Genomic DNA, 27,652 nt, shown 5'->3' with positions numbered 1-27,652 from the left:
AATTGCTAAGTACGGTTAAACACTCTTCATCCCAAAAGACATGATTTATATTTAGCAGTTTCAACTTGTATCTATTTTTATATAACAAATAACCATCACATATTCAACTTACAGTTTTCACTTTACACTACTATTTCCTAATTGGTTAGAATAGCCCAAAAAAAGAAGAATATCATCAAGTCCTCGCTGTGCTAAACCTGCATATAAGCGATATACATATCCATTTATTGCGGTGTATCATATACCGCCATGACCAACTAAACTTTACTTATATTTTTTACAGGCTATTTTTATTTCTTACTGACACTGAATCAATTCGTTAATCCATCATTTAAATCTTCCAAATCAATCAAAACTAATAATTATGTACCGCAATTCAGTATTTTTTTTTAACTACAACATTTTGTCGTTATGTGGTATGTATTCTGAACTTCATTTCACTGATTTTTTTCGTTAAACATAATCGAAAAAGTAAAAAATAAATTAAAACTTCACGTTAATAATTTTATATTTTAAAAATATTTCAATACATAACTTTTGACATTCTAATATTTTTCCGATATTTGTCTTTAAAATATTCTACGGTTGTTAAAAAGTTAGGGAAATTCGTTAATGTAACTGATATTTGTCATTACTTTTAGATATCAATACTTAAAATTAAAAAAAAATTACTGAATTCCGGTACTGATGTCCTACCAATAATTTTCCAGTTCAAACACCAATATCAGTACATTGTATGGCATTTCTTTAGGTGTCCCCAAGCATTATTTACGCAGTTCGTTGTTTCCTCGGGAATGTCCTTCAATTTAACTATTTTGAAAAGTTTAAATAACGAAAAACTTCCAATCGAAAACTCTGAATATAAAACTGAAGTCCTACTACTTATAAAAATATTCCTTTCGATTTGGTAACAATCGTAACGATATTATAACAAAAATACAAAAATCAAACAGCAACAGAGAAGTTAAACGTTTCTGCACTCTCCTCTCTTTTTTCAAAAAGCCGTGTTGTTTACTTTTTTTGTTTTGTTTCTTGCTTTGTTTGTTTTTAATTTCAAGAATACGTACGTGTGACTATTGTTTCTATGTATTAGTAACAACTTTAAACTCTTATATCTCTTAAATTTCTGAACCGATCTCATTAATATATATATTGTGCACATCTGCGAACAAATACCTTTAAAATGATATAATTTTTGCCAAGATCTGATGTATACTGTAAGAGTAAAAGGGGTCACAAAAAATCGTCTTGCCTATTAATTATATAGATATGGATATCTTCATTTATTAATGAGTTATGTGCGTTTAAGTGATTTTCGGGAAGGATCCTTGTATGGGAGCTATGACCAATTATGGACCGATCGGAAAAACTTTCACAGTAATATTTCTATGCATATGAGCAATACATATTCAAAATTTTATATGGATATCTTAATTTAGTAATGAGTTATGCGCGTTTAAGTGATTTTCGGGAGGGGACCTTGTATGGAAGCTATGTCCAATTATGGACCGATCCAGAAAATTTTTTCTCTCAAAGAATTAAATTTTTTCTCTCAAAGAATTCAATTGACATAAGATTTTAATTTGTAAAATTTTGTGAAGATATCAACATTCTGACGGAAGTTATTAACAAAAAACTCATTTTCCGGGAATATGTACTTTTGTATGGGAGGTATATGAAATTATTCTGGCTTACGTTAAAACGAAGCAATATAATTTAACCAAATTCACCCAAAATATTCATTATTATCCGGTACAGTTTGGTATTGAAAATAAGCAAAATCGGTTCACACCGGGAAAAAGTAATGAATCAAAATTTGAAACAACCTCGAAAAAATAAGCATTTTTTACACATTCTGATGTAATTGTCTCGAAAACTATGCAAGATAATTCCATGAAAATCACCATACATTCGTTTCTACACAAGAGCTTGACTCCTGCTGAAAATTGTCAGAATCGGTCAACAATTTCATATACCTCCCATACAAAAGTACATATTCCCGGAAAATGGGTTTTTTGTTAATAACTTCCGTCACAATGTCGAAATCTTTACAAAATTTTACAAATTAAAATCTTCCCTGGACGGCGCTAGGCTGGGACTGGCAAAGAAGAGCGAGCTTCCGGTGCTCCTAAAGTCCACTGTCTACATAAAAGGATGGGGCAGTAAACTGGCTAATGAACGTATACTGGAAATTCTTGGAGGTCAAAATACAGGAAAGAAGAACCTGAGGGAACTTTATTTGTAATAGGTATCGACCAGAAATCCATGGCTAGTCTTGCCAAGAATAAAGGTAGGGCTTACTTCGCCTCTAAATCTGTCATATTCAAAATTGGGAAGGTGCCGATTGGAAGGGCTGTTACAACAAGCCTCGAAAAGGACACTAAAAAACCTAAGACCACAGCATCAGTATCCACTACTGATAACGTTGAGAAGTCAAATCCTAAAATCGAGGAATTTACCATTAACTCGCCAGAAGAAAGTGTAGTTGCGCTTTCCAAAATTGGGAAGGCGCCGATTGAAAGGGCTGTCAAAACCGGACCCGACAAGGACACTAAAACACCTAAGACAGTACCCAAAGCATCATTAGCAAGTACTAGCAATGTTGAGGAGTCAAATCCTAAAAGCGAGGAGGAAATCACTCACCCGCCAGAAGACAGAACAGCAATGCTCTCCAGAATTGGGAATGTGTCTATTAAAAATACTGCTATTCCTATGCCTGATAAGGACACCGCAGTGCCATCAACAGTACTCACTGCATTAATAGCCACTTCAGGCTATCCGGAGGAGTCAAATCCAAAGAGCGAGGAGGTGACCACCAACTCGCTGGAAGACAGTTTAATGGATGACCATGATTGAGGTTATCCAAATAAACCTCCATCGGAGCGAGACAGCTACCAACGCTCTGATGGCTAAAATCAACAGAGGTAAAATACATATAGCTTTAATCCAGGAACCTTGGACGATTCGCAACAAGGTTTCTGGATTAAATCACGTAAATTTCCAACTTTTCTACGCTGATACAGGATCTCGCCCGAGAACATGTATCTTATGTCACAAGAACTTATGTTTTCTCCTCTCAACAGGATTATCAACATCGGATGCAACGGTGCTGAAGCAAGGTCGTGGCAACATATTCCTTGCATCTATTTACCTGCCTTTCGATTCTCCGACACTACCACCAACGTCGGATCTGATGAAACTGGTTGAAGAGGCACAAAGGAAAAATAAGAAAATTGTAATAGGTTGTGATGCCAACTCGCATCATGTAGCTTGGGGTAGTACAAACACCAATCGCAGGGGACAAGCCCTCATGGATTTCTTTAATACTAAAGACTTGATAACAGTGAACTTAGGTAATAAAGCTACCTTCGTCAATAGAATCAGAGAAGAAGTATTAGATATAACTATATGTTCAGAAGAGCTTATAAACGAAATTCAGGATTGGAGAGTTTCGGACGGGCACTCCTTTTCTGATCATCGGTACATAAGATTCAAAATACTAAGGCCACCACCAAAGCCGATAAAGTTTCGGAATAAGTCTAAAACTAATTGGACAATGTTCGGGACCTTACTAAAGAACCGTTTAGGTCAGGACACTTTTCAATGTCGAAATAAAGAGGATATAGATGCCAAAGTGGAAACGTTCACAAGTGCCCTGGTTGAATCGTTCGAGGACAGCTGCCCTCTGCGAGAGCGGAGATCTGCCCAGGAAAAACCCTGGGTAACTGGGGAGATCCGGAACCTTGGGAAGACTCTTCGCAAACTATTTAACCGGGCACGGCGTAAAAAGACCGCAGTATACTGGGATGAGTATCGTAATAAACTTGGTGAATATAAGAAAATCGTTCGAAAAGCCAAACGAGACTCCTGGAAACTTTTCTGTGAACAGGTAGATAGCGTAAATGACGTATCGAAGATAAAACAAGTAAGAGTGTTATATTCGGCCATGCCGAATCTTATATACCCACCATCAAATCATCCTTATAAATAAACTTTGATATTATCGATCTATGTTGAATCATATGTCGATATTAATATGAACATCAGGGAAATATTTGGTAGAGGGAATTTAATAAGGGCTTAAGCATGGACCGTGCTCTTCCGAATTAAAAATAATAATTTTGTTTGATCCAATATTTATAACCATAAACTGTTTTTTTGTAAGAGTGGTTATATGGAGGGTAGAGTCAATTATGGACATATCTTTGTCGGTTTATACAATAATTATTTGTATCTAATGTAGCTGTACTTGTATCTTTAATTCAGTCATGAGGTTTAAAATAATTATCTGAAGGGAACCGAAAATGGGTGTTTGATTAGTTATCCTCATCAAATTCAGTTGAAAACTTCCAGTTCCTATAACACTACCGTAATTTGGAAGAACTTTTGAGCCATACATGAGCGTTAAAGCGATTCTCTGGAGTGAATCGTTAAAGGCGCCCCTATACGCCCACCCCCGTATAAGTCAATTATGGATCTATACTTCAAAAAATTAAAACGATTGTATCGCATTTTTGAGTCAGTAATGAGCGTTAAAGTCATTATCTGAAGGGGACCTTATAGGGGGGTAGGATTAATTACAGACTGATCCTCAAAAATTTAGTGGGAGATTTTAGCTTATACGAAAATTGTTTATGTCGAAATTCATCGATGTACTCGCAGTTTTAAGCTAGTAATGAGCTTTAAAGTCATTTTCTGAAGGGGCCTTCACAAGTAGGATAGGGTTAATTAAGGATCGATCCTAATAAAATTTGATAAAGAACTTTTGGCTTGGACAAAACTTGTTTATGTAGAATTTTACTGCTGTACTCACATTTTTGAGTCAGTAATGAACCGATCCTTATAAAATTTTACGAAGAGATTTAAATTCTTATAAAACATGTTTGTCATTTCACCTCTATTGATGCTTCCCTTAGCCAGTTATGTGCGATAAAGTCATTTTCTGGCGTGGACTTTATATGGGCGGTAAGGTCAATTATGGACCTATCCTTATAAAATTTTACAAAGAGATTTAGGTTCCCATAAAACTTGTTTGTGCCGAACTTCACCGCTATTGATGGTTCTCTTAGCCAGTTATGGGCCATAAAGTCATTTTCTGAAGGGGACTTTATATTGGGGGTAGGGTCAATTATGGGCCTATCTTATAAAATTTTACAAATAGATTTAGGTTCTCATAGAACATGTTTGTGCCGAATTTCACCGCAATTGATGCTTCTCTTAGCCAGTTATGGGCGATAAAGTCATTTTCTGAAGGGGACTTTATATGGGGGGTAGGGTCAATTATGGACCGATTCTTGTAAAATTTTACAAAGAGATTTAAGTTCTCATTAAACATGTTTGTGCCAAATTTCACTTTTCTTAGCCAGTTATGGGCGATAAAGTCATTTTCTGAAGGGGACTTTATATGGGGGGTAGGGTCAATAATGGGCCTATCCTTATAAAATTTTACAAAGTGATTTATGTTCCCATAAAATATGTTTGTGCCGAATTTCACCGCAATTGATGCTTCTCTTAGCCAGTTATGGGCGATAAATTCATTTTCTGAAGGGGACTTTATATTGGGGGTAGGGTCAATTATGGACCGATTCTTATAAAATTCTACGAAGAGATTTATGTTCCCATAAAACATGTTTGTGCCGAATTTCACAGCTATTGATGCTTCTCTTAGCCAGTTATGGGTGATAAAGTCTTTTTCTGAGGGGGACTTTATATGGGGGGTAGGGTCAATTATGGACCGATTCTTATAAAATTTTACAAACAGATTTAGGTTCCCATAAAACATATTTGTGCCGAATTTCACCGCAATTGATGCTTCTCTTAGCCAGTTATGGGCGATAAAGTCATTTTCTAAAGGGGACTTTATATGGGGGGTAGGGTCAATTATGGACCGATTCTTATAAAATTTTACAAAGAGATTTATGTTCCCATAAAACATGTTTGTGCCGAATTTCACCGCTATTGATGCTTCTCTTATCCAGTTATGGGCGATAAAGTCGTTTTCTGAAGGGGACTTTATATGGGGGGTAGGGTCAATTATGGGCCTATCCCTATAAAATTTTACAAAGAGATTTTTGTTCCCATAAAACATGTTTGTGCCGAATTTCACCGCTATTGATGCTTCCCTTAGCAAGTTATGAGCGATAAAGTCATTTTCTGAAGGGGGCCTTATATGGGGGCTAGGCGAAATCGTGGACCGATATTGCCCATTTTCAATACCAAACAAACTGCATCAACTAGAAGTATCCGTGCAAAATTTCAGCTCGCTAGCTACTTCCGTTTGGACTCTATCGTGTTTTCAACAGACAGACAGACGGACAGACGAACAGACGGACAGACGGACGGACATGGCTAGATCGTCTTAGAATCTAATAAGGACCCAGAATATATATACTTTTATGGGTCTTAGACGAATATTTCAATGTGTTACAAACGGAATGACAAAAACAATATACCCCCCATCTTTTTTGATGGTGGGTATAAAAATTCCTATCCAAAACTCATGTCCAACCGGAATCTATGATCGATGACACGGGCAGGAGGCTTGAGGATATGGAGGAGACAATGAAACTCCTAATGGATTCTCATTTCCCACCCGGTATATCGAATAACATAGATGAACCGATATTGGAGGAAGGGGAGGGTAACACGGAAATAGTTATTACAACTGACATGGTTAAAGGGGCAATCAAGAGCTTTGCTCCCTATAAAGCTGCAGGGCCGGATGGAATTTTTCCGGCACTTTTGCAGATGGAGGCGGGACTGGTTTCCGTACATCTGTCACAGATATTCACTGCATGCTTAAAATTGGCATATACCCCAGTTAAATGGCAGGATGCAAGGGTAATATTTATACCCAAACCAGGGAAACCTAGCTATGCGACACCTAGTCCTATCGACCGATAAGTCTTACGCCCTTCCTACTTAAAACCTTGGAACGGATAGTCGATAGCATGGTTAAAAGCAGCATACCATACAATGACCTTAAATATAAGCAGCATGCTTATGTAAAGGAACGATCGGTGGAAACCGCTTTAAATGAAGTTGTCCACTACATAGGTGAATCTTTCGATAGTAAACTGTATACACTGGCAGTATGCATTGACATCGAAGGCGCTTTCAATAACGTGCACACTGATACCCTTATCCAATCCCTAGACCAGTTTTATGTTGACCGGGTGCTCCGTAACTGGATCAACTACATGCTAAGGAACAGATGGATAAGCTGCGAGATGTACGATATAACTATCAGGAAAAAGGTATTTCGCGGTATACCACAGGGTGGCATTTTGTCACCTTTACTCTGGGTCACCACGATTAATAGCCTCCTAAGGACCCTAACCGAGAAAGGACTTAGACCTGTCTGCTATGCAGACGATGTCGTAATACTTTTAAAGGGAAAGGATCCAAATTACTTGTGTAGAAGAGCTGAGGAGGCTCTGAATACGGCCTTGAGCTGGGCTCAACCGAGAGGCCTCAATGTTAACCCGGCGAAGACGGAAATCTGTCTTTTCACAAGAAAGACAAAAATTTCTACATATACTGAACCTTGCTTCTTGGGCAAGAAGATACCGGTGACAGACAAAGTTAAGTACTTAGGTGTAATACTTGACCGGAAATTAAAATGGAGACACCACATAGAGGATAGGATCAACAAGGCACATCGGTGCTGGGCGATATGTAGGAGAACCATAGGCATGAAATGGGGTCTTAGTCCTACTATGACAAATTGGCTTTATAAAAGTGTAATTAGACCAATTCTAGCTTATGCTTCAATAATCTGGTGGACTGCTTTGGACAAAAAGTGTAATATCAAACTACTACAGGGAGTTCAGCGTACATGCTGCTTGGGTATAAGTGGTGCCATGTGTACTACTTCAACCAAGGCTCTGGAAACGTTGCTAGATATTCCACCCATTGAAACATATATAAGATATGAGGCGGCGCTTACAGCCGAACGGCTCTTTACTTTAGGCGAACTGGCCAAAAACGGTTATAGGACACGTCATCAATGTATACTGGACACATTGGAAGGTTATACACATTCATCGGACGTGCCTGATCGCATACCAGACACTGAATATGTCGGAAACTTTGAAACGCTAATCCCAGATAGAATGTCTTGGTCAAGCGGAACATTAGAGCAAATACCAGTAGGAATCCGTTGCTACACGGATGGCTCTAAATTAGGGGACAAAGTGGGTCTGGGGTTCTATATTGAAGACCCAGAAACAGAAATATACCACCGTTTACCTAATCATAACACAAGTTTCCAGGCAGAAGTACGAGCAATAACGGAATGTGTAAATTGGATTAGAATAAATATGGCGCCCACAGGGCTTAATATATTTACCGACAGCCAGAAGGCAATTTGTGCGATATCAGGTGATAGAATTAAATCTAAGACCGTATTGGAATGTAAGAAACCTTTAACTGAATACTCTCCCAGAGGTAAGGTTCACATCATATGGGTACCAGGCCACTCGGGAGTAATCGGCAACGAAAGGGCGAATGTAATAGCTTTAAAGGGAAGGGAGCTCGATGTAGTTAACCTGGCAAACGCAAAACCATTCGACGCAACAAAAGCTGAATTAAAAATATGGATGAGAGAATCCCATAAGGCCTCTTGGAATAATGAAACGGTGGGTAGAACCACAAAGATTGTATGGGGTGACCCTGATGAGAGCAAGACGAGAAGTCTTCTCAAAATGAGCAAGTCTGAGGTTAGTATGATGGTACGTATTCTCAGTGGACACACAGGATTACGAGCACATCTATACAAAATTGGACGTGCGAATTCAGACGAATGTAGAGCATGTGGAGAGGACAGTGAAACTCTGGAGCACTTTCTTTGCCATTGTCAGGCATTCGTCGAAGTTAGATCCAAGTATCTTGGAAGTGATGTTATTCCGGAAATAACATTCTTAACCAACACCGATTGGAAGATTCTTAGGAATTACGTCCAGGAAACTGAGTTTCTGAACATGGAAAAATAATACATTCAGTGAACAATTTTTTTTTTTTTTCTTGAATTGGAGCGCACAACAGGCCCGATAGTGGCCTAGGTGTATTTCTTCGGATTTGATGTAGTATACATCCTCCTATCAACCTAACCTAACCTAACCATTGCTCTCACATACAGAAATATTACTGTGAAATTTTTGTTCCATCGATCCATAATTGGTCATAGCTCCGATACAAGGTCCCCTCCCGAAAATCACTTAAACGCGCATAACTCATTACTAAATTAAGATATCCATATAAAATTTGGTATAAGTATTGCTCATACGCAAGGAAATTTTACTGTGAAATTTTTCTCCGATCGGTCCATAATTGGTCATAGCCAGAGACTTGCGCCGATTCGGCTTAAGCCGACTAAGCCTAGCCGCCGAACAAAATATCAAAGCCGCCGCCGCCGAAAATTTTTCAGCTTAATACGGCTTGAAAATTTCGCCATATTTTGTACAATTTACAGAATACTTTCACTAAATTTGTGGAATTTTACAATATAAAATTAATTTGTTTTCATTTAAGCAAGTTTTCTTTTATCTAATAATAAGCTAAGCCGCTCATTGAAATTTGGCCGGTGTAGAACTTTGCTCAACGTTCGATGTATATGTTTCGCCTGAGATATTTTCGTGTTTTCGCGCCTAATTCGAGTCGCTGCTTTGACTTCAAACCAGCTTCGTTGACGTCAACGGAGCTACACCTTTTTACATTGCTGGTATGTCATACTAGGGTTCTATAGTTGAAACGAAAAGTCGACTTTTCGACTTTTCGACTTTTTGCATTTAGTTAAAAGTCGACTTTTCGACCTTTCGACTTTTTCCATTTTATGAAAAGTCGATTTTTCGATTTTTCGACTTTTCGACCTTTTTCATTTATTTAAAAGTCGACTTTTAGACTTTTCGACTTTTAGTATTTTATAAATGGTCGACTTTTCGACCTTTCGACTTTTTCCGAAAGGTCGAAAAGTCGAAAGACTTTTTCCGACTTTTTTCGACTTTTCGACTTTTTCCGACTTTTTTCGACTTTTCGACTTTTTCCGACTTTTTTCGACTTTTCGACTTTTTTCGACTTTTCGACTTTTTTCGACTTTTCGACTTTTTTCGACTTTTTCCGACTTTTTTCGACTTTTCGACTTTTTCCGACTTTTCGACTTTTCGATTTTTTACGACTTTTTGAAAATTTTCGACTTATTTCGACTTTTTTTTCGACTTTTTTCGACTATTTTTTTTTACTTTTTTCGAGTTTTTCCGACTATTTTAGAGTTTTTGACCTCTTTTCCACTTTTTTAAAATTTTCGACTATTTTCGACTTTTCGATTTTTTCGACTTTTCGACTTTTTCCGACTTTTCGACTTTTTCCGACTTTTCGACTTTTTTCGACTTTTCGACTTTTTTTCGACTTTTTTCGACTTATCGACTTTTTTCGACTTTTCGACTTTTTTCGACTTTTCGACTTTTTTCGACTTTTTTCGACTTTCCGACTTTTCGACTTTTCGACCTTTTTCGACTTTTATTTACAAAGTCGACTTTTCGACTTTTTTCATAGACGATAGTCGAGTTATCGACTTTTTTGGAACAAAATAGTCGACTTCGACTTTTCGACTTTTTTCGACAAAAAGTCGATTGTTCGATTATTCGAAAGTCGATTTATAGAACCCTATGTCATACCGTAAAGGGCTAGGGTATCGAACATGTGTATTTCAAATGGGAAGTGCAGTTGATGTCAATTCTGCCGACTGCGAAAAGAAATTCTGCTAGAATTTTTCGCGCCAAGCAGTTTTCTGCATTTTTTATTTGCCACAAAAAATCTGTTGTTGTGTGTGTGCGAAAATCTAAAATGACAGAAATGATATTCTTTAAATAAAACATTTTTTTTTACTAAAAATTGAAATTAATAAGATCGTATGCTATACTACTATACCGAGGGTCATTGTACAAAGAAACAGCAAGTGTTGGATTGAATTTAGTTAAATTGTTAATAATTATGATGAAATTTTTTAAGGCGGGGTTTGTTTTCGTTTAATACCCAAAAGTGTTTATCGAAATCTATATTTTGCATATTTGTGAGATCTAGAAGATTAAAAAATGTAAGTAATGGTGTTAATTAATTATTTGTCTATAAAGAACGTCTTTCTTTTCAAGATATTCGGACGTTTAAGGGGTGAAAATTGTACATATTTTTGATACTTTTTTATAAAACATTGTTTTTGGTTTATTAACACCCAATTTACACGATGATTTTTTTTCGTCTGTTTTCATGTTTGTCGATGATTGGTGGTGAGCGGGGTAGAGAAGAATGGGGGGTAAGAAAACAAACATGAATTGGGATTTTCATGATTGTTTTTGACATTCCTCTTTAAACTCATTCGTACTGTTAATATTATGCTCATGTAAAAAAATAATTATGTCTTTTTTTTACATGAAAACATTAAAATTTGCATTAAAAAAGTACTATAGCGTGTAATTAAATTTTTTTAAATCAAATTAAATGGTTTTTATGTTAAAAATTTCATTTTATTTTTATTACGAATAAGTAATTAAAAAGGATTATACAATTAAACATCCAAAAAAGACATGCATAGTTGCATGTAAAAAATCACCGTATAAATGTTCATGATTTTTTGGAAGATTCTCAAAAGAGAATTGGAAAAAACAGACGTCTGAAAAGTCTTCATGTAAATTGCGCCTAACTTATACATATGAATACATAATAACGGGCTCCCAATACGATGTTGCAACTGGTACTTTTTTGACTTAGAACTTAGAACTTAGACTTAGAAACATGTAATTAAGCACTTGAGAATCTATAAAAGTGGACTTTTTGGTACTTTTTCGTTCTTCAAAAGGTACTTTTTGAGTTTTCTATTTTTCGTTCTTCGACTGGTACTTTTTGAATTTTTTATAATATTGAACTTAGAAACATGAATTCAGGAATGTACAGCCCGGATTAAGTAATAACTAGGGTTCTATAAATCGACTTTCGAATAATCGAACAATCGACTTTTTGTCGAAAAAAGTCGAAAAGTCGAAGTCGACTATTTTGTTCCAAAAAAGTCGATAACTCGACTATCGTCTATGAAAAAAGTCGAAAAGTCGACTTTGTAAATAAAAGTCGATAAGTCGAAAAAAGTCGAAAAAAGTCGAAAAGTGGAAAAAAGTCGAAAAGTCGGAAAAAGTCGAAAAGTCGGAAAAAGTCGAAAAGTCGAAAAAAGTCGAAAATAGTCGAAAATTTTAAAAAAGTGGAAAAGAGGTCAAAAACTCTAAAATAGTCGGAAAAACTCGAAAAAAGTAAAAAAATAATCGAAAAAAGTCGAAAAAAGTCGAAATAAGTCGAAAATAGTCAAAAAGTCGTAAAAAATCGTAAAGTCGAAAAGTCGGAAAAAGTCGAAAAGTCGAAAAAAGTCGGAAAAAGTCGAAAGAGTCGAAAAAAGTCGAAAAAAGTCGGAAAAAGTCGAAAAGTCGAAAAAAGTCGGAAAAAGTCGAAAAGTCGGAAAAAGTCGAAAGGTCGAAAAGTCGACCATTTATAAAATACTAAAAGTCGAAAAGTCTAAAAGTCGACTTTTAAATAAATGAAAAAGGTCGAAAAGTCGAAAAATCGACTTTTCATAAAATGGAAAAAGTCGAAAGGTCGAAAAGTCGACTTTTAACTAAATGCAAAAAGTCTAAAAGTCGAAAAGTAGACTTTTCGTTTCAACTATAGAACCCTAGTAATAACATATAAAAGGGAACTTTTTGGTACCTTTTCGTTCTTCAAAAGGTATTTTTTGAATTTTCTATAATATTGAACATGGAGTAAGTGAGAACATATAAAACGGGACTTTTTGGTACTTTTTCGTTCTTCAACTTGTACTATTTGGATTTTCTTTTATAATGAACCTAAAAACATAATACTAAGCAATCAGGGACTTGAGTGAATGAAAATTTAAACTGGAGTATTTCTGGTAATTTTTCGTTCTTTAACTGGTACTTTTTGAATTTTCTAAAATATTGAATATATAAACATAAAATTAAACACGCAGTATCCTAATTGAACGAAAATTTATCTCGCTTATGTCCATTTTGCAAAAAGGGCTCGATATCAATCGAAATCTCTATAGGCCATAGTTGACCCTGCGCCCTTCAATAATAAAACAATTTTTGTTGGAACGAAAATATGTAATGAAATCTTCTTCAGAAAATGACTTAAACGCACATAAATGGCTTTCAAATGTCGATGTCGACGAAATAAACATTTTTAGGAACCGAAACCCACATTTATGAAAAATAAAATTATGAGGATCGGTCCGCCAATATAACCCTCTTACAGAAAATCAGTTTATAGCTAATACATCATTCCAAAAGTTATCATTATGATAGAATTATGGTAGAATTAAAAAAAATACTTTAAATTATATATATTATTGATCCAATTCCACATTTAAGTCCCTAATCCGAAAATCACGGTGACGTTCTTATTAATCTAATGATCGGACCACTTCCGAAATTTGCTTTTTTACGACATATGATTTGCCGAATATAACTCTTACTTCTTACTTATTTTAATCATAAAATACCACTAAAATAGGAATAGTCTTCCTTTAGAGTTGCGAGTTTTCATACATTCTAATAATGTTTTCAAAGTGAAACTTTTGGAATATTTTTCAATCTCTTTGTGATCACTTTAAATTATGTTGTTCTGGAAGAACTTTAACATCCATGTAAACATTTTGGGTACCATTGAGGGGAGCAAAACCTCCCATATGAATTAAATACAAAAATTCGTTTATCTGGGAAACTAATATAACTAAATTCTTCAAATTTTGCACGAACAACTTTAATATTCATCTGAACATTTTGGAGAAAAAAGGGCGGACTTTCATCTGGGGGGCTTGGTGCTCCCATATTAATTAAATAGAAAAATTCGTATATCTGAGAGACTATTAGAGCTAGAATCTTCAAATTTTACTGAAGAAGATTTAGAGAATAACGGGCGGACTTTCAATGGGGGGCTTGGCACTTCCCATATGAATTAAATACAAAATTTTGTATATCTGGAAACTATTAGATTATTCAAATTTTTCATAGATTAAATTAAAATCTTAATTAACGTTCGGAATAATTGGCGAAATTGCAATAATTTGCGTGGAATCTCCCATATGTAACAAATTGTATATCTGGAAAACCATTGTAGTTAGAATCATCAAAATTGTTAAGTAGGATTCTTATTTATATTGCTTTTAGGGTAGCACGCACACTGGGTATAGCTAGTAAATAAACAAATAAAATATCTTTGTTTTTACGTTATTGATCATTTTCTTAATGCAAAATTTTTTAGAAACTGATTTTTTGCAAGATGTTTTATATGGAAGATAGGGTTAAATATCGGCAGATCCTAGTAAAACTTGGAGAAAGGATTTGTTTTTAATTTTTAAGAATTTTTTATTCATCCATGCATAATTTCTCATGCAACTAAAAAAAAACTAAACGTAGTTGAAAACTTAGCCGGCTTACAGTCGATTTTAAGCCGCCGCCGACATATTTAGTGTCAGTCGGCGCCGCCGTTAGTATTTGTCGGCGCAGGGCTCTGGTCATAGCTCGCATACAAGGTCCCCCGAAAATCACTTAAACGCACATAACTAATTACTATCACAAGCATTGCTCATAACAGACAAATATTACTGTGAATTTGTTTTCCTATCGGTCCATAATTGATCATAACTCCCAAGGTCCCATTCAGAAAAACACTTAAAGGCACATAACTCATTATCAAATAGAGATACCGATAAATCATTTGGCATAAATACTATTTTTGTACACAGAAGTGTTACTTGAACATTTTTTCATGATCGGTCCAACTTTGGTCATAGCTCCCATACAAGGTTCCCTCCCGAAAATCACTTAAACGCACATAACTCATTACAAAATATTGATATCCATACATTTAGCAAAAATATTGCTCTTATATACATAAATTAAACTATAAAATTGTTTTACGATCGGTCCATATTTGGTCATAGCTCTTATACTAGGTCCCCTCCAGAAAATCACTTAAATGCACAATATTCATTACCAAATAATGATATAGATACAGAATTTTGAAATTTTGTCTTTATATACATAATTGGTCATAGCTCCCATACAAGGTCCTTTTACGAAAATCTCTTAAACGCACATTACTCATTACCAAATAAAGCTATTGATAAAAAATTTGGCCCAAATATTAATTTTGTATACAAAAATTCTATTTCAAGATTTTTTCACGATCGGTTCATAACATGGGTGCGGTCGGTCCCATACAAGGTTCCCTTAAGAAAATCACAAAACTTGACTGAAATATAGCTTTTATGAACAGAAATTTTGCTTAAAGAATTTTTTACGATCGGTCTATAATTGGTCATATCTCCCATACTATGTCCTGCCCCTAAAAGCGCTTTAACCGTATTTAACTAGTTGCATTATCAATTTGTGTAGAACAAAATTATATATATTTATTTTGAAAATCCTTTAATCTTTTACACACATGCATACATGCAAAATACTAAATATCGTTAAGCGCCATAAAAATATAAAGAAAATGGTGTTTGTAGTGTTTAACAAATCATGGAATTTTAATAGATTTAATCTGTTTAAATCTTTGTATTTTTTCTATTCAAGACATGAGAAAATTTATTTCTAAAAATATTTGATCAATTAGAAAAGTATTAATATATGTATAAGTAGCTGGTGGAGGGTATTTAAAATTCGGCTCAGCCGAATATAGCACTCTGACTTGTTTTATAATATAGTTGTGTGTGGAAAAATTGCTAGAACTAAGTTCTAGCACAACTTGCAGATCGATAGATTTTTTTGATTTGACATACACTGGAAAAACCATATATTACCCTACACCGTTGACAAAAATATAATGTGATTTAGTTGCCATAATAAAGCATTTAAGTTGAATTGTACCTTGCCTTAGATATACATACTTAAGCCGTTTATTGTTGAATAAAGTTATGGACATTTAAGTGAAATTTTGATGGGGGCTTTTCATAGGGGCTAGGGTCATATGAGAACCTATTATTATGGAATTCGTGAGGGTCATCAAGTCTGGTATACAACTTGGTTTTTTCAGCTTTTTGTCGAGAAATGAGTATATTAAACATAATTATGAACTTAAAAGCCCTATTCGGGGGGTACAGTCGTATGGGGGCTAGGTGAAATAATGGACCGATGTAAACTATTTTCAACAGGCTTCGTCTACGGTACCATAATAGATCATGTGCCAAATTTCATTGAATTATCTCCAAAATTGCGTCCTGTAGTTTGATTACAAGGATTACAAGCCCTATTGGGGGGTTCAGTTGTATGGGGGCTAGGTGAAATAATGGACCGATCTTAACCATTTTCAATAGGCTTGATCCCTGCGACAATAGAAGATCATGCACCAAATTTCATTGAATTATCTTCAAAATTGCGACCTGTAGTTTGATTACAAGGTTTACATGGACGGACGGACATAGCTAAATCGACTCAGAAAATGACTCTGAGCCGATTGGTATACTTTAAGGTGGGTATAGGACCAGTATTATTGTGCGCTACAAACATCAGCACAAACCCAATATACCCTCCCACTAAAGTGGTGTAGGGTATAAAAACAAATAAGAGTGTTATATTCGGCTGTGTTGAATCTCATATATCCACCATCAAACCGTATGTCATAAAAGGAATGCTCCCCTAACATCATGATCACTCATCAATGGTCAGTTGAGACCATTTCTCATAAAATTTTTTAGACCGATTTTGGTTTATATAAACATGTTTACATCGAATAGCATCGCTGTACTCACATTTTTATGTCAGTAATTAACGCTAAAGAAATTTTCTGGAGGCAGGCTTATATGGGCGGGTAGGGTAAGTTACCGACACTTTCCGCATGAAATTCGGTAGGAAGATTTAAGTTTCTATAAAAGTTTTTTATATCAAATTTAATAACTGTTCACGTATTTTTAAGTCAGAATCGTTAAAGTAATTTTCTGAAGGGGACCTTATATGGGAGGTAAGGTCAATTGTGGACCGATCCGCACTAAGAGAGATTTTCCTTCGTATAAAACTTAAGTGTATCGAATTTCATCGCTTCACTCGCATTTTTAAGCCAATAATGAACTTTAATGTCATTTTCTGAAGGGGATCAATCATATGCCGATTCCCTTTAAAGTCAGTAGAGAGGTTTTGGCTCATAAGAAACTTACTCAATGCTCGTACTTTTTAGCCAGTAATGAGTGTTAGAGTAATTCTCTGAAAGGGTCCTTATAGGGGGGTAGGGTCAATTATAGACCGATCCACATAAAATTTGGTTATGAGATTTTGGCTCGCAAGGAACTTACTTCAGTCGAATTTCATCGCTATACTTGTATTTTGAATCCATTAATGAGCGTTACAGTAATTTTCTGAAGATGTTCTTATATGAGGTTAGGGTCAATTATGAACCGATCCACACAAAATTTAGTAGAGAGATTTTGGCTCGTAAAAGACTTATGTATTTTGTATTTTGAATCCAGTAATGAGCGTTAAAGTGGTTTTCTGAAGGCGACCTTTATGGGAGGTAGTGTCAATTATGGACCGATCAACATAAAATTCTGTGGAGAGGTATTGGTTCATAAGAGATTTGCTGATGTCAAATTTTATAGCTGTACTCGTATTTTTAAGCCAGTAATGAGCGTTAAAGAAAAAAAAATTCTCAGTAATATTTCTGTGCATATGAGTAATACTTGTACCAAATTTTATATGGATATCTTAATTTAGTAATGAGTTATGCGCGTTTAAGTGATTTTCGGGTGGGGACCTTGTATGGGAGCTATGACCAATTATGGACCGATCGGAAAAAAATTTCACAGTAATATTTCTGTGCATATGGGTAATATTTGTACCAAATTGTATATGGATATCTTAATTTAGTACTGAGTTATGCACGTTTAAGTGATTTTCGGGAGGGGACCTTGTATGGGAGCTTGTCCAATTATGGACCGACCCAGAAAATTTTTCCTCTGTATGAATTCTATTGACATAAGATTTTAATTTGTAAAATTTTGTGAAGATATCGACATTGTGACGGAAGTTATTAACAAAAAACCCATTTTCTGGGAATATGTACTTTTGTATGGGAGGTATATGAAATTGTGGACCGATTCAGAAAATTTTCAGCAGGGATCAAGCTCTTCTGTAGGAACGAATGTATGGTGATTTTCATGGAATTATCTTGCATAGTTTTCGAGAAAATTACATCAGAATGTGTAAAAAAATGCTTATTTTTTTTCAAGGTTGTTTTAAATTTTGATTCATAACTTTTCCCGGTGTGAACCAATTTTGCCCATTTTCAATACCAAACAACTTAGGAAAATGAAGAACATTTTGGGTGAATTTGGTTAAACTCTATTGCTTCGTTTTGTCGTGAGCGTGTTTTACACAGACAGACGGACATAGCTAAATCGACTCAGAATTTGTTAAGGACCCAGAATATATATACTTTGTTGGGTCTCAGATGAATATTTCTTGGTGTTACACACGGAATGACAAAGTTATATATACCCTCTATCACCACTGATGGTGGTGGAGGGTATAATAAATATTAAACATTAAGCTATTAGTTGTTATCATTAAAATCAGTAGAGTGATTTTAAAAATATAGCTTTTTATGTGAAACACTATTTTTTAAGATCAGCATTGGGCATACACATTCATACTTGTATCTGAATTTTAGAGAATTACAGTTTTTGTAAATGTATGGCTGCCTCAAGACGAAAGCAGATAAAACTGAGGTTAAACCTTTATTTAAAAGTTGACATATTGGACTTTCAGAAGACATATCAGGTTTTTTAAAATAAAAATGTGCTTTGTGCTGTTAAAATGTCTCACATATGGTCAAAAACGATTTTTCAAAGTTTAGGACTCGAGAACCCGATGTGATAAAGAAATTCGGACGCCAATATCATTATTGAAAACAAAATGTGGGCGGACTAGCATTAGGGGGCGTGGTACCTCCCATATAAATTAAATACAAAAATTCGTTTATCTTGGAAACTATTTCAGTTAGAATCTTAAAATTTTGCACGAATAAGAACTTAAATATTTATCTAAACATTTTGGAAGGAAAAAAGGGCGGACTTTCACCTGGGGGAGCTTGGAGTCCCCATATGAATTAAATTCGAAAATTCGTATACATATCTAAGAAACTATTGGAGCAAAAATCTTCAAATTTTACATGAAGAACTTTCACATTAATGTGAACATTTAGAGAATAACGGGCGGACTTTCAACTTGGCACCTCCCATATGAATTAAATACAAATCTCGCATATCTGGGAAACTATTAGATTATTCAAATTTTTCATAGATTACATTAAAATCATAATTAACGTTCGGAAAAATTGGCGAACTTGCAATAATTTGCGTGGCATCTCCCATATGTAAAAAATGTATATGTGGAAAACTATTGTAGTTAGAATCTTCAAAATCTTAAGTGGGATTTTTATTTATATTGCTTTTAGGGTAGCAAAGCACACTGGGTATAGCTAGTATTAATATATTTTTTTTTGTTTTTGGTCAGTAAACTTTTCACCTATGTTTTCCTAGAACTTTAAGATAATATGGAATTAAACTTTCCATAAAGATATGAAACTATTAAATCATTCAATTAGTATATTGAATTTTAATGATTTTAATGTTTTGTCCGCCACTGTATATTTACTGTATATTATTTATAAACTACTTTCTTATTAAAACCCATTTAAATAGTCGAACATTTATCGTGAAAAAAATTTGTCAGTATGACTTTTATAAATAAGGCAGTTACTACCTTATGAAAAAATGCGAATGAATTTGACAAATTATTTTTAAATGTGTTAAGATTTGTATCATAATTTAATATAATTTTTATGATAACCACGCCCACAAACAAACATTTCGCCCACTTTTCGCTATTATTTTTTAATTATTTGGTAAAACCGTTTAATGTATACAAATATTTAAAACTTTAATGATAACACCGTAATACAATTTTACATTTTTTGTTGGAATTGAACGACACTATACACATATGAAACCTGAGATCATATATAGTAGAACTGCGTTTTCAGTTTTTCATTTTTATTTCATTTCATAAAATGATAGAGAACACTTTCCAGAAATAGATACATTATATATAGATATATTATTACTTATCAGGACGAAAAGTTGTAAAAAATCTCCTTTAAAAAATGTATCCTTTTATATTCTTGAGAATTTCCAATATATTTTCCACATATGTGGACTTGTTCAACTTCAAAACTTTATTCGGAATTTTTACCAATAGCAAAATATGCTAGCCGATCCATCTCGTGCGTGACACAAATATTTCGCAAAGAAGTGCTGAAGTATTAGGTTCCCGATAACAACAGTGGAAATTGGTTTCTGAAGATTTCCGGGTAACATCAGTACGAAAGCGTTCAAAGGAGCAATCATTTGACGCATGTTTCAAAGTGGATGACCAAACTGGCATCACTTAGGCAGATGATGTTGAAAAACTTTTCGAAACTATTGGCCATTTCTATGACCCAAATGAATGGCGGCTCTTTATAGATGGATCAACGAAGAGCCTCAAAAGTGTGTTGCTTCACATAGGTAATGTGTATCCATTAGTGCCAATTATTTATAGTACAGTTAAAGAAAATAATGAAAATATAAGCGCTATTCTAAAATTAATAAATTATGACCGACATTGTTGCATGATTTGTTCTGACCTGAAAATAGTTGCAATTTTAATGGGTTTCAAAAAAGGGTTTGCCAAACACCAATGTTTTTTGTGTCTTTGGGAAGGTCGGCGCAAAGATTTTCATTACACCGAACACAAATGGCAGCCTCGTATTGTTCATCAGTTTGGACAGGATAGCATTGAGAATATTCCGCTCGTGCCGTCATCAAAAATAATACTTCCACCGCTACACATTAAATTGGGACTTATAAGAAATTTTGTTCATGCACTCGACGTTGACGGTGCAGCTATGGTGCATTTAAAAAAAATGTTTCCCAAATTAAGCGAAGCAAAGATTGACGCCGGTAGGTTCGATTGCTAAATACTTACATATATTATTGTATTACCCTAAGTAATCTTTTATACTTTAAGGTGTTTTTAATGGACCCCAACTAAAAAATTGTTTAATTGCAAGGAATTTCCTATTGAGAAAAATAGTTGGAGGAGTTTAGATGCCATAATAGAACTAGATTTTTCCCCGATAATTTCGGCCATTTTAGTGACGAACATGGGGAACGATTCCACCAGGACCTAGAAATTATTGAAAATCGCTTTAGAGGAAAGAGCACTTGTCGCATGCTCGCTAAATATTGTTTGTCGATATGTCGAGATTCACATACTTCATACAAGCGGCAGAGTAAACGTATTCATTTTTTTTTCATAATATATTTTTATATTTCTTCTTTCTTTTATATCTTTATTTAGTATTTAGTATAGCTTCAATATTTTTTTTTATTATTTAAATTTAATTTTTTTAATTGTTCCTGCTGGTACTAATTGGGAATTTTTTAGAATTATACTAAAATATGCAAGAATAAAATTTAAGTAACTCTTTTGTTTCATTTCCAATGATTGTCTTTTTTATTTGATACACATATTGACAAACATTTATAAAAATATTTATTTAATTTTTATAAATTTGTACATCCTTGAAACTTTGAAGTCCTTTAAAAAGAAAGAAAATTAAAAACTGAGAACGCAGATTTACGATATCCAGTTTCATGTGTATGTGGACTTGATCAAGTCCAAAAAGGCTATCTAATATTTTTGAAATCTTAATTGCTGTATCGATAAAAGTATTTTTTAATGAACTTAATAATGTGCTTTTTTCTGTTTAGGCTTAACTTATAAAGAAAGAGAATGGGTCTAACAATAGAGGCATGGTACCTCCCATATGAATTAAATTTTTATACCCACCATCAAAAAAGATGGGGGGTATATTGTTTTTGTCATTCCATTTGTAACACATTGAAATATTCGTCTAAGACCCATAAAAGTATATATATTCTGGATCCTTATTAGATTCTAAGACGATCTAGCCATGTCCGTCCGTCTGTCTGTCTGTCTGTTGAAAACACGATAGAGTCCTTTAAGCATGTGTTAAAGTATATGCATGGTTTAATGAATTAAATACAAAAATTCGTATATCTGGAAAGCCATTATAGCTAGAAATCCATGTGAGAATGGGTCTAACAATAGAGGCATGGTACCTCCCATATGAATTAAATTTTTATACCCACCATCAAAAAAGATGGGGGGTATATTGTTTTTGTCATTCCGTTTGTAACACATTGAAATATTCGTCTAAGACCCATAAAAGTATATATATTCTGGATCCTTATTAGATTCTAAGACGATCTAGCCATGCCCGTCCGTCTGTCTGTCTGTTGAAAACACGATAGAGTCCAAATGTAAGTAGCTAGCGAGCTGAAATTTTGCATAGATACTTCTAGTTGATGCAGTTTGTTTGGTATTGAAAATGGGCAATATCAGTCCACGATTTCGCCTAGCCCCCATATAAGGCCCCCTTCTGAAAATTACTTTATCACTCATAACTGGCTAACAAAAGCATCAATAACAATGAAATTCGGCACAAACATGTTTTATGGAAACCTAAATCTCCTTGTAAAATTTTATAGGCATCGGTCCATAATTGACCCTACCCCCCATACAAAGTCCCCTTCAGAAAATGACTTTATCGCCCATAATTGGCTAAGAGAAGCATCAATAGCGCTGAAATTCGGCACAAACATGTTCTATGTGAACCTCAATCTCTATGTAAAATTTTATAATGATAAGCCCATAATTGACCCTACCCCCTATACAAAGTCCCCTTCAGAAAATGACCTATGCCCCTACTAAGGTCCCCATTAGAAAATGACTTTAAAGTTATTACTGGCTCAAAAATGCGACATAAACATTATTTGTATGTACAAAAATTGTTCTAAATTTTAGAAGTATCGATCCATAATTGACTTATATGGAGGTGGGCGTATAGGGGCGCCTTTAACGCTCATTACTGGGCATAAAAATAAGAGTAGATATATGCAATACAACATAAACAAATATTATGGTAACTGAAATCTTCCTACCGATATTGATGAAGATGGATCGATAAATGGCCACTTCAGTAAAATTACTTTAACTCTCATTAATAGCTTAAAATTACGACTTACGAACATAATTTATGTACGAAAGTTGATAAAAATCGGTCTATAATTGACTCTTATATAAGATCCACTCCAGAAAATCACTTTAACGCTCATGTATTGCTCAAAAGTTCTTCAAAATTATGGTAGTTTTATAGGAATTGTAATTTTTCAACTGAATTTGAATCGGTCGATAACTAATCAAACACCCATTTTCGGTTTCCTTCAGATAACTACTTTATATCTCATAAATGAATTAAAGATACAAGTTCAGCGACATTAGATACAAAAATTTTTTGTATAAACCGACAAGGATAGGTCCATAATTGATTCTTCCCTCCATATAACTACTCTTACAAAAAAACAGTTTATGGTTATAAATATTAGATCAAACCAAATTAATATTTATAATTCGGAAGAGCACGGTCCATGCTTAAGACCTTATTAAAGGCCCTGTTCCAAATATTTCCCTGATGTTCATATTAATATCGACACATGATTCAACATAGATCGATAATATCAAAGTTTATTTATAATGATGATTTGATGGTGGGTATATAAGATTCGGCATGGCCGAATATAACACTCTTACTTGTTACATCTAAAAAATGTTGTAGGAGTTGTAGGGAGCATGGCACTTCCCATATGAGTTAAATACAAGAAATCTCACATTTTGCACAGGCAACATTGAAATCTATATGAACATTTGGTAAAAATGAGTAAACTATCAATAGCGGGCGTAGCATCTCCCATATTAATAAAACACATGTTCCCTCTTTATCAATTCTGCAACAGCTTCCACTACAAACCACTTTAGTTGGGGAGGGTATATTGGGTTTGTGCTGATGTTTGTAAGGCACAATAATATTGGTCCTATACCCATCTTAAAGTATACCAATCGGCATAGAATCATTTTCTGAGTCGATTTAGCTATGTCCGTCCGTCAGTCCATGTAAACCTTGTATTCAAACTACAGGTCGTAATTTTGGAGTTAATTCAATGAAATTTGGCACATGATCTTCTATAGTACCGGAGACGAAGCCTATTGAAAATGGTTAATATCGGTCGATTATTTTACCTAGCCCCCATACAACTGAAACCGACGAATATGGCTTTCAAGTTCATAATTATGTTTAATATACTCATATCTCGACAAAAAGCTACAAAACCAAGTTCTGTACTAGCCTTGATGACTCTTATGAATTTTATAATTATAGGGTCTCATTTGGTCATAGCCCCTATAGAAAGCTCTCTTCAAAATTTGACTTAAATGTCCACAATTTTATTCAACAATAAATGGCTTAAGTATATCTGAGGCAAGGTACAATTCAACTTAAATAATTTATTATGAAAACTAAATCACATTTTAATTTTGTAACAGGTGTAGGGTATTATATGGTTGGCCTTGCCCGATGATAATTTCTTACTTGTTTTTTTGTTGGCAATAAAACTAATGTTCACTATAATTTTGAAAACAGGTTCCTACTTTATCAATTCTATAACAGGTTCCACTACATAGAACCTTAGTTTTAATGTGTTTACTATGGCATTAAAATTATAGAATTCAGTGTTAACAAAACATTTGTCTGAAATTAATTTCTGAGCCACCGTTTGGCGACTTGACAATGGGGTTTTCTCGTAAAATGTAAATATGAAAAATCGTAAAGGGTTTTTATTTATATTATTTCCAGGATAGCGAAGCACACTGGTTATAGCTAGTTTTTTAAGATTTGTTTGGTATTGAAATTGAGCAATATCGGCTCACGATTTCGCCTAGCCCCCATACAAGTGGCCCCTCGAAATACTGTTTAAAGAGCCATAAATAAGTTAATTATACAGCAGTGGTGATAAAATTTTCCATAATTTAGTTTTATGCAACCAAAAAATATATTGTAATGTATGGTGGACATAGGACCATATTTGACCCTAACTTCCATATATCAGCTTATGCTCATTATACACAAAAACACTTTATTATTGTAACAAGTGGAAATTTTTACAAAACGTGTATTAATTTTTTTGTCAGTAAGGATTTTTTTTATTTTATTAATATATTTATTATATTATTTTATTTATACATATTATTTCAAAATAATTATTAAAATAATAAAATAAATAATAAATATCAATTACGTTGCAATTATGAAACTGTTTACATTTAGAACATTAACCCTGCTAAAATTGGAAACATATGTATAAAAGGCATAAATCTCCATCAAAGAAAGCAGTACAAGGTTGATATTCAACCTAAGAACAGAAGTAAAAAAGATAAATATTTTCAATTATTACGTATAACATGCGTGTTTTGTTGCTTTTGGCCCTGTTGGGCTTCGTCGTGGCGATAACGGCCATACCTGCTTCTTTGGAGTATTCTGAACGACCAACCACTTTATTAGATGTCGCCGATGCTGGAGACTTAAATTCTAATAGTGCCGATCGTTTTGCTCGACACTGGGGAGGTGGTGGATGGGGTGGTCGCGGAGGCAGCGGCTGGGGAGGTGGAGCATGGGGAGGAGGCGGCTGGGGTGGACGAGGAGGTGGCGGCTGGGGTGGACGAGGAGGTGGTGGGTGGGGTGGACGAGGAGTTGGTGGTTGGGGTGGACGAGGAATTGGCGGCTGGGGTGGTCATGGTGGTTGGGGAGGTGGCGGCTGGGGTGGTCGTGGTAGTTGGGGAGCTGGTCGTTGGGGTTAAAACATCATTCATTTGTATTATGGTCTCTCTTCTAATATAAATATTTTACTTTTACGAATATGATAAAATAAAAATTACAAATATGTTTGATTTCCTTATTAAAGTTGTATGTATTATCAATTAAATTGTATCTCGTTCACACGAATCAATAATTCGTCATTCACGCTTTCATTCGCCATTCAACCCAGAATTATGAATTGGATTACATGATTCGCTTTACAAAATTTCAGCTACGAATTACACAAACTGTACGTAGTTAAGTTTGGATTACCTACGAATTACGAATGAATTAGTGTCATATCTATCGGATTGATCATTATTTTCATCATCTTAAGCATTTAAAAATAGTTATCGAAATTACCATTTATATGGCAGATATAAACATTTTACAGAATGAATTTAAGTTTTCAATATGATTTTCAAATTGTCACAGAACTATCATATCTAAAGAAAAGCGTTGAGGGTTTTTATTGTAAACAAGCTATGCCGGATCTTATATACCCACTATCAAATCAAATAAAACGAAAAACAAGTAATTTTCTGAAGGGGACTTTGTATGGGAGCTAGGGTCAAAAGAGGCCCAATCTCTATGAAATTTGACAAGGCCATCAAGGCTTGTATAAAACTTAGTTGTGTCGCTTTTTATCAATATACAGGTGTATATAACATAATTATAAGCTCAGAAGCCCTTTTCGGGGGTTCTGTTGTAGGGGGCTAGGTAAAATAATGGACCGATTTTAATCATTTTCAATAGGCTTCGTCCTTGGACCGAAAAAAGAGTGTGTGCCAAATTTCATCCAATTATCTTGAAAATTGCGTCAATGTAAACCTTGCTCACAAGGTTTAGATGGACAGCCAGAAAGCCAGACGGACGGACAGACGGACATAGCTTAATCGAACCAGAAAATTCTAAGCCGATTGGTATACTTTAAGGTAGGTATAGGACGAATTTTTTGTATGTTACAAACATCAGCACAAACCCAATATACCCTCCCTACTAAAGTGGTGTAGGATATAAAAACAGAAAACGTCGCTCCACAGAAGAAAATTCAAAGCACAAAAAGGCTTGATTATAGTAACAACTGGGAATTTTAACAAAACGTGTATTAATTTTTTGTCAGAAAGGATTTTTTTTATTTTATTTAATAGATGTGCATATAATTTTAAAATAAAAAAAAATAACCATATCAAATCAAGCCACCTTACACAAAACAGATTACTTCAAAATAATTAAGAAAATTATTAAAAAAAAAAAATAAAAAAGCAATTACGTTGCAATTATGAAACTGTTTACATTTAGAACTTCAACCCTGCTAAAATTGGAAACATATAAAAGGCATAACTCTCCACCAAAGTATGCAGTACAAGTTTGCTATTCAACGTAAGAACACAAGTGAAAAAGATAAATATATTCAATAATTACGTATAACATGCGTCTTTTGTTGCTTTTGGCCCTGTTGGGCTTTGTCGTGGGTATAACGGCCATACCAGTTTCTTTGGAGTATTTGGAACAACCAACCACTTTATTCGATGTCGCCGATGCTGGAGATTTCTATTCAAATAGTGCCGATCGTTTTGCTCGACATTGGGGAGGTGGCGGATGGGGTGGTCGCGGAGGTGGAGGATGGGGAGGAGGCGGCTGGGGTGGACATGGAGGTGGTGGCTGGGGTGGACGAGGAGGTGGCGGTTGGGGTGGACATGGTGGTTGGGGAGGTGGCGGCTGGGGTGGTCGTGGTGGTTGGGGAGGTGGCGGTTGGGGTGGTCATGGTGGTTGGGGCTAA

General features: G+C 34.8%; 2 protein-coding genes across 2 annotated transcripts; both read left to right on the top strand.

Moving 5' to 3' along the window:
* Positions 1 to 25,425: 25,425 nt before the first annotated feature.
* LOC119609006 (neuropeptide-like protein 32) lies at positions 25,426 to 25,871 on the top strand. The gene has a single exon (XM_037963665.1). The coding sequence runs from the start codon at positions 25,476 to 25,478 to the stop codon at positions 25,869 to 25,871; it is 396 nt and encodes a 131-aa protein (XP_037819593.1). The 5' UTR covers positions 25,426 to 25,475.
* Positions 25,872 to 27,251: 1,380 nt separating this feature from the next.
* Positions 27,252 to 27,652, top strand: LOC119608995 (neuropeptide-like protein 32). Its single transcript, XM_037963653.1, has one exon. The coding sequence runs from the start codon at positions 27,302 to 27,304 to the stop codon at positions 27,650 to 27,652; it is 351 nt and encodes a 116-aa protein (XP_037819581.1). The 5' UTR covers positions 27,252 to 27,301.

This window comes from Lucilia sericata, unplaced genomic scaffold (genome assembly GCF_015586225.1).
Source record: "Lucilia sericata isolate MDLA Ls3-8-SP2 unplaced genomic scaffold, ASM1558622v1 Contig000911F_arrow, whole genome shotgun sequence".
In the NCBI taxonomy this organism is placed as follows: Eukaryota; Metazoa; Arthropoda; class Insecta; order Diptera; family Calliphoridae; genus Lucilia; species Lucilia sericata.
Note: the sequence above shows the minus strand (reverse complement) of the source record. Positions and strands in the feature narration are given on the sequence as shown.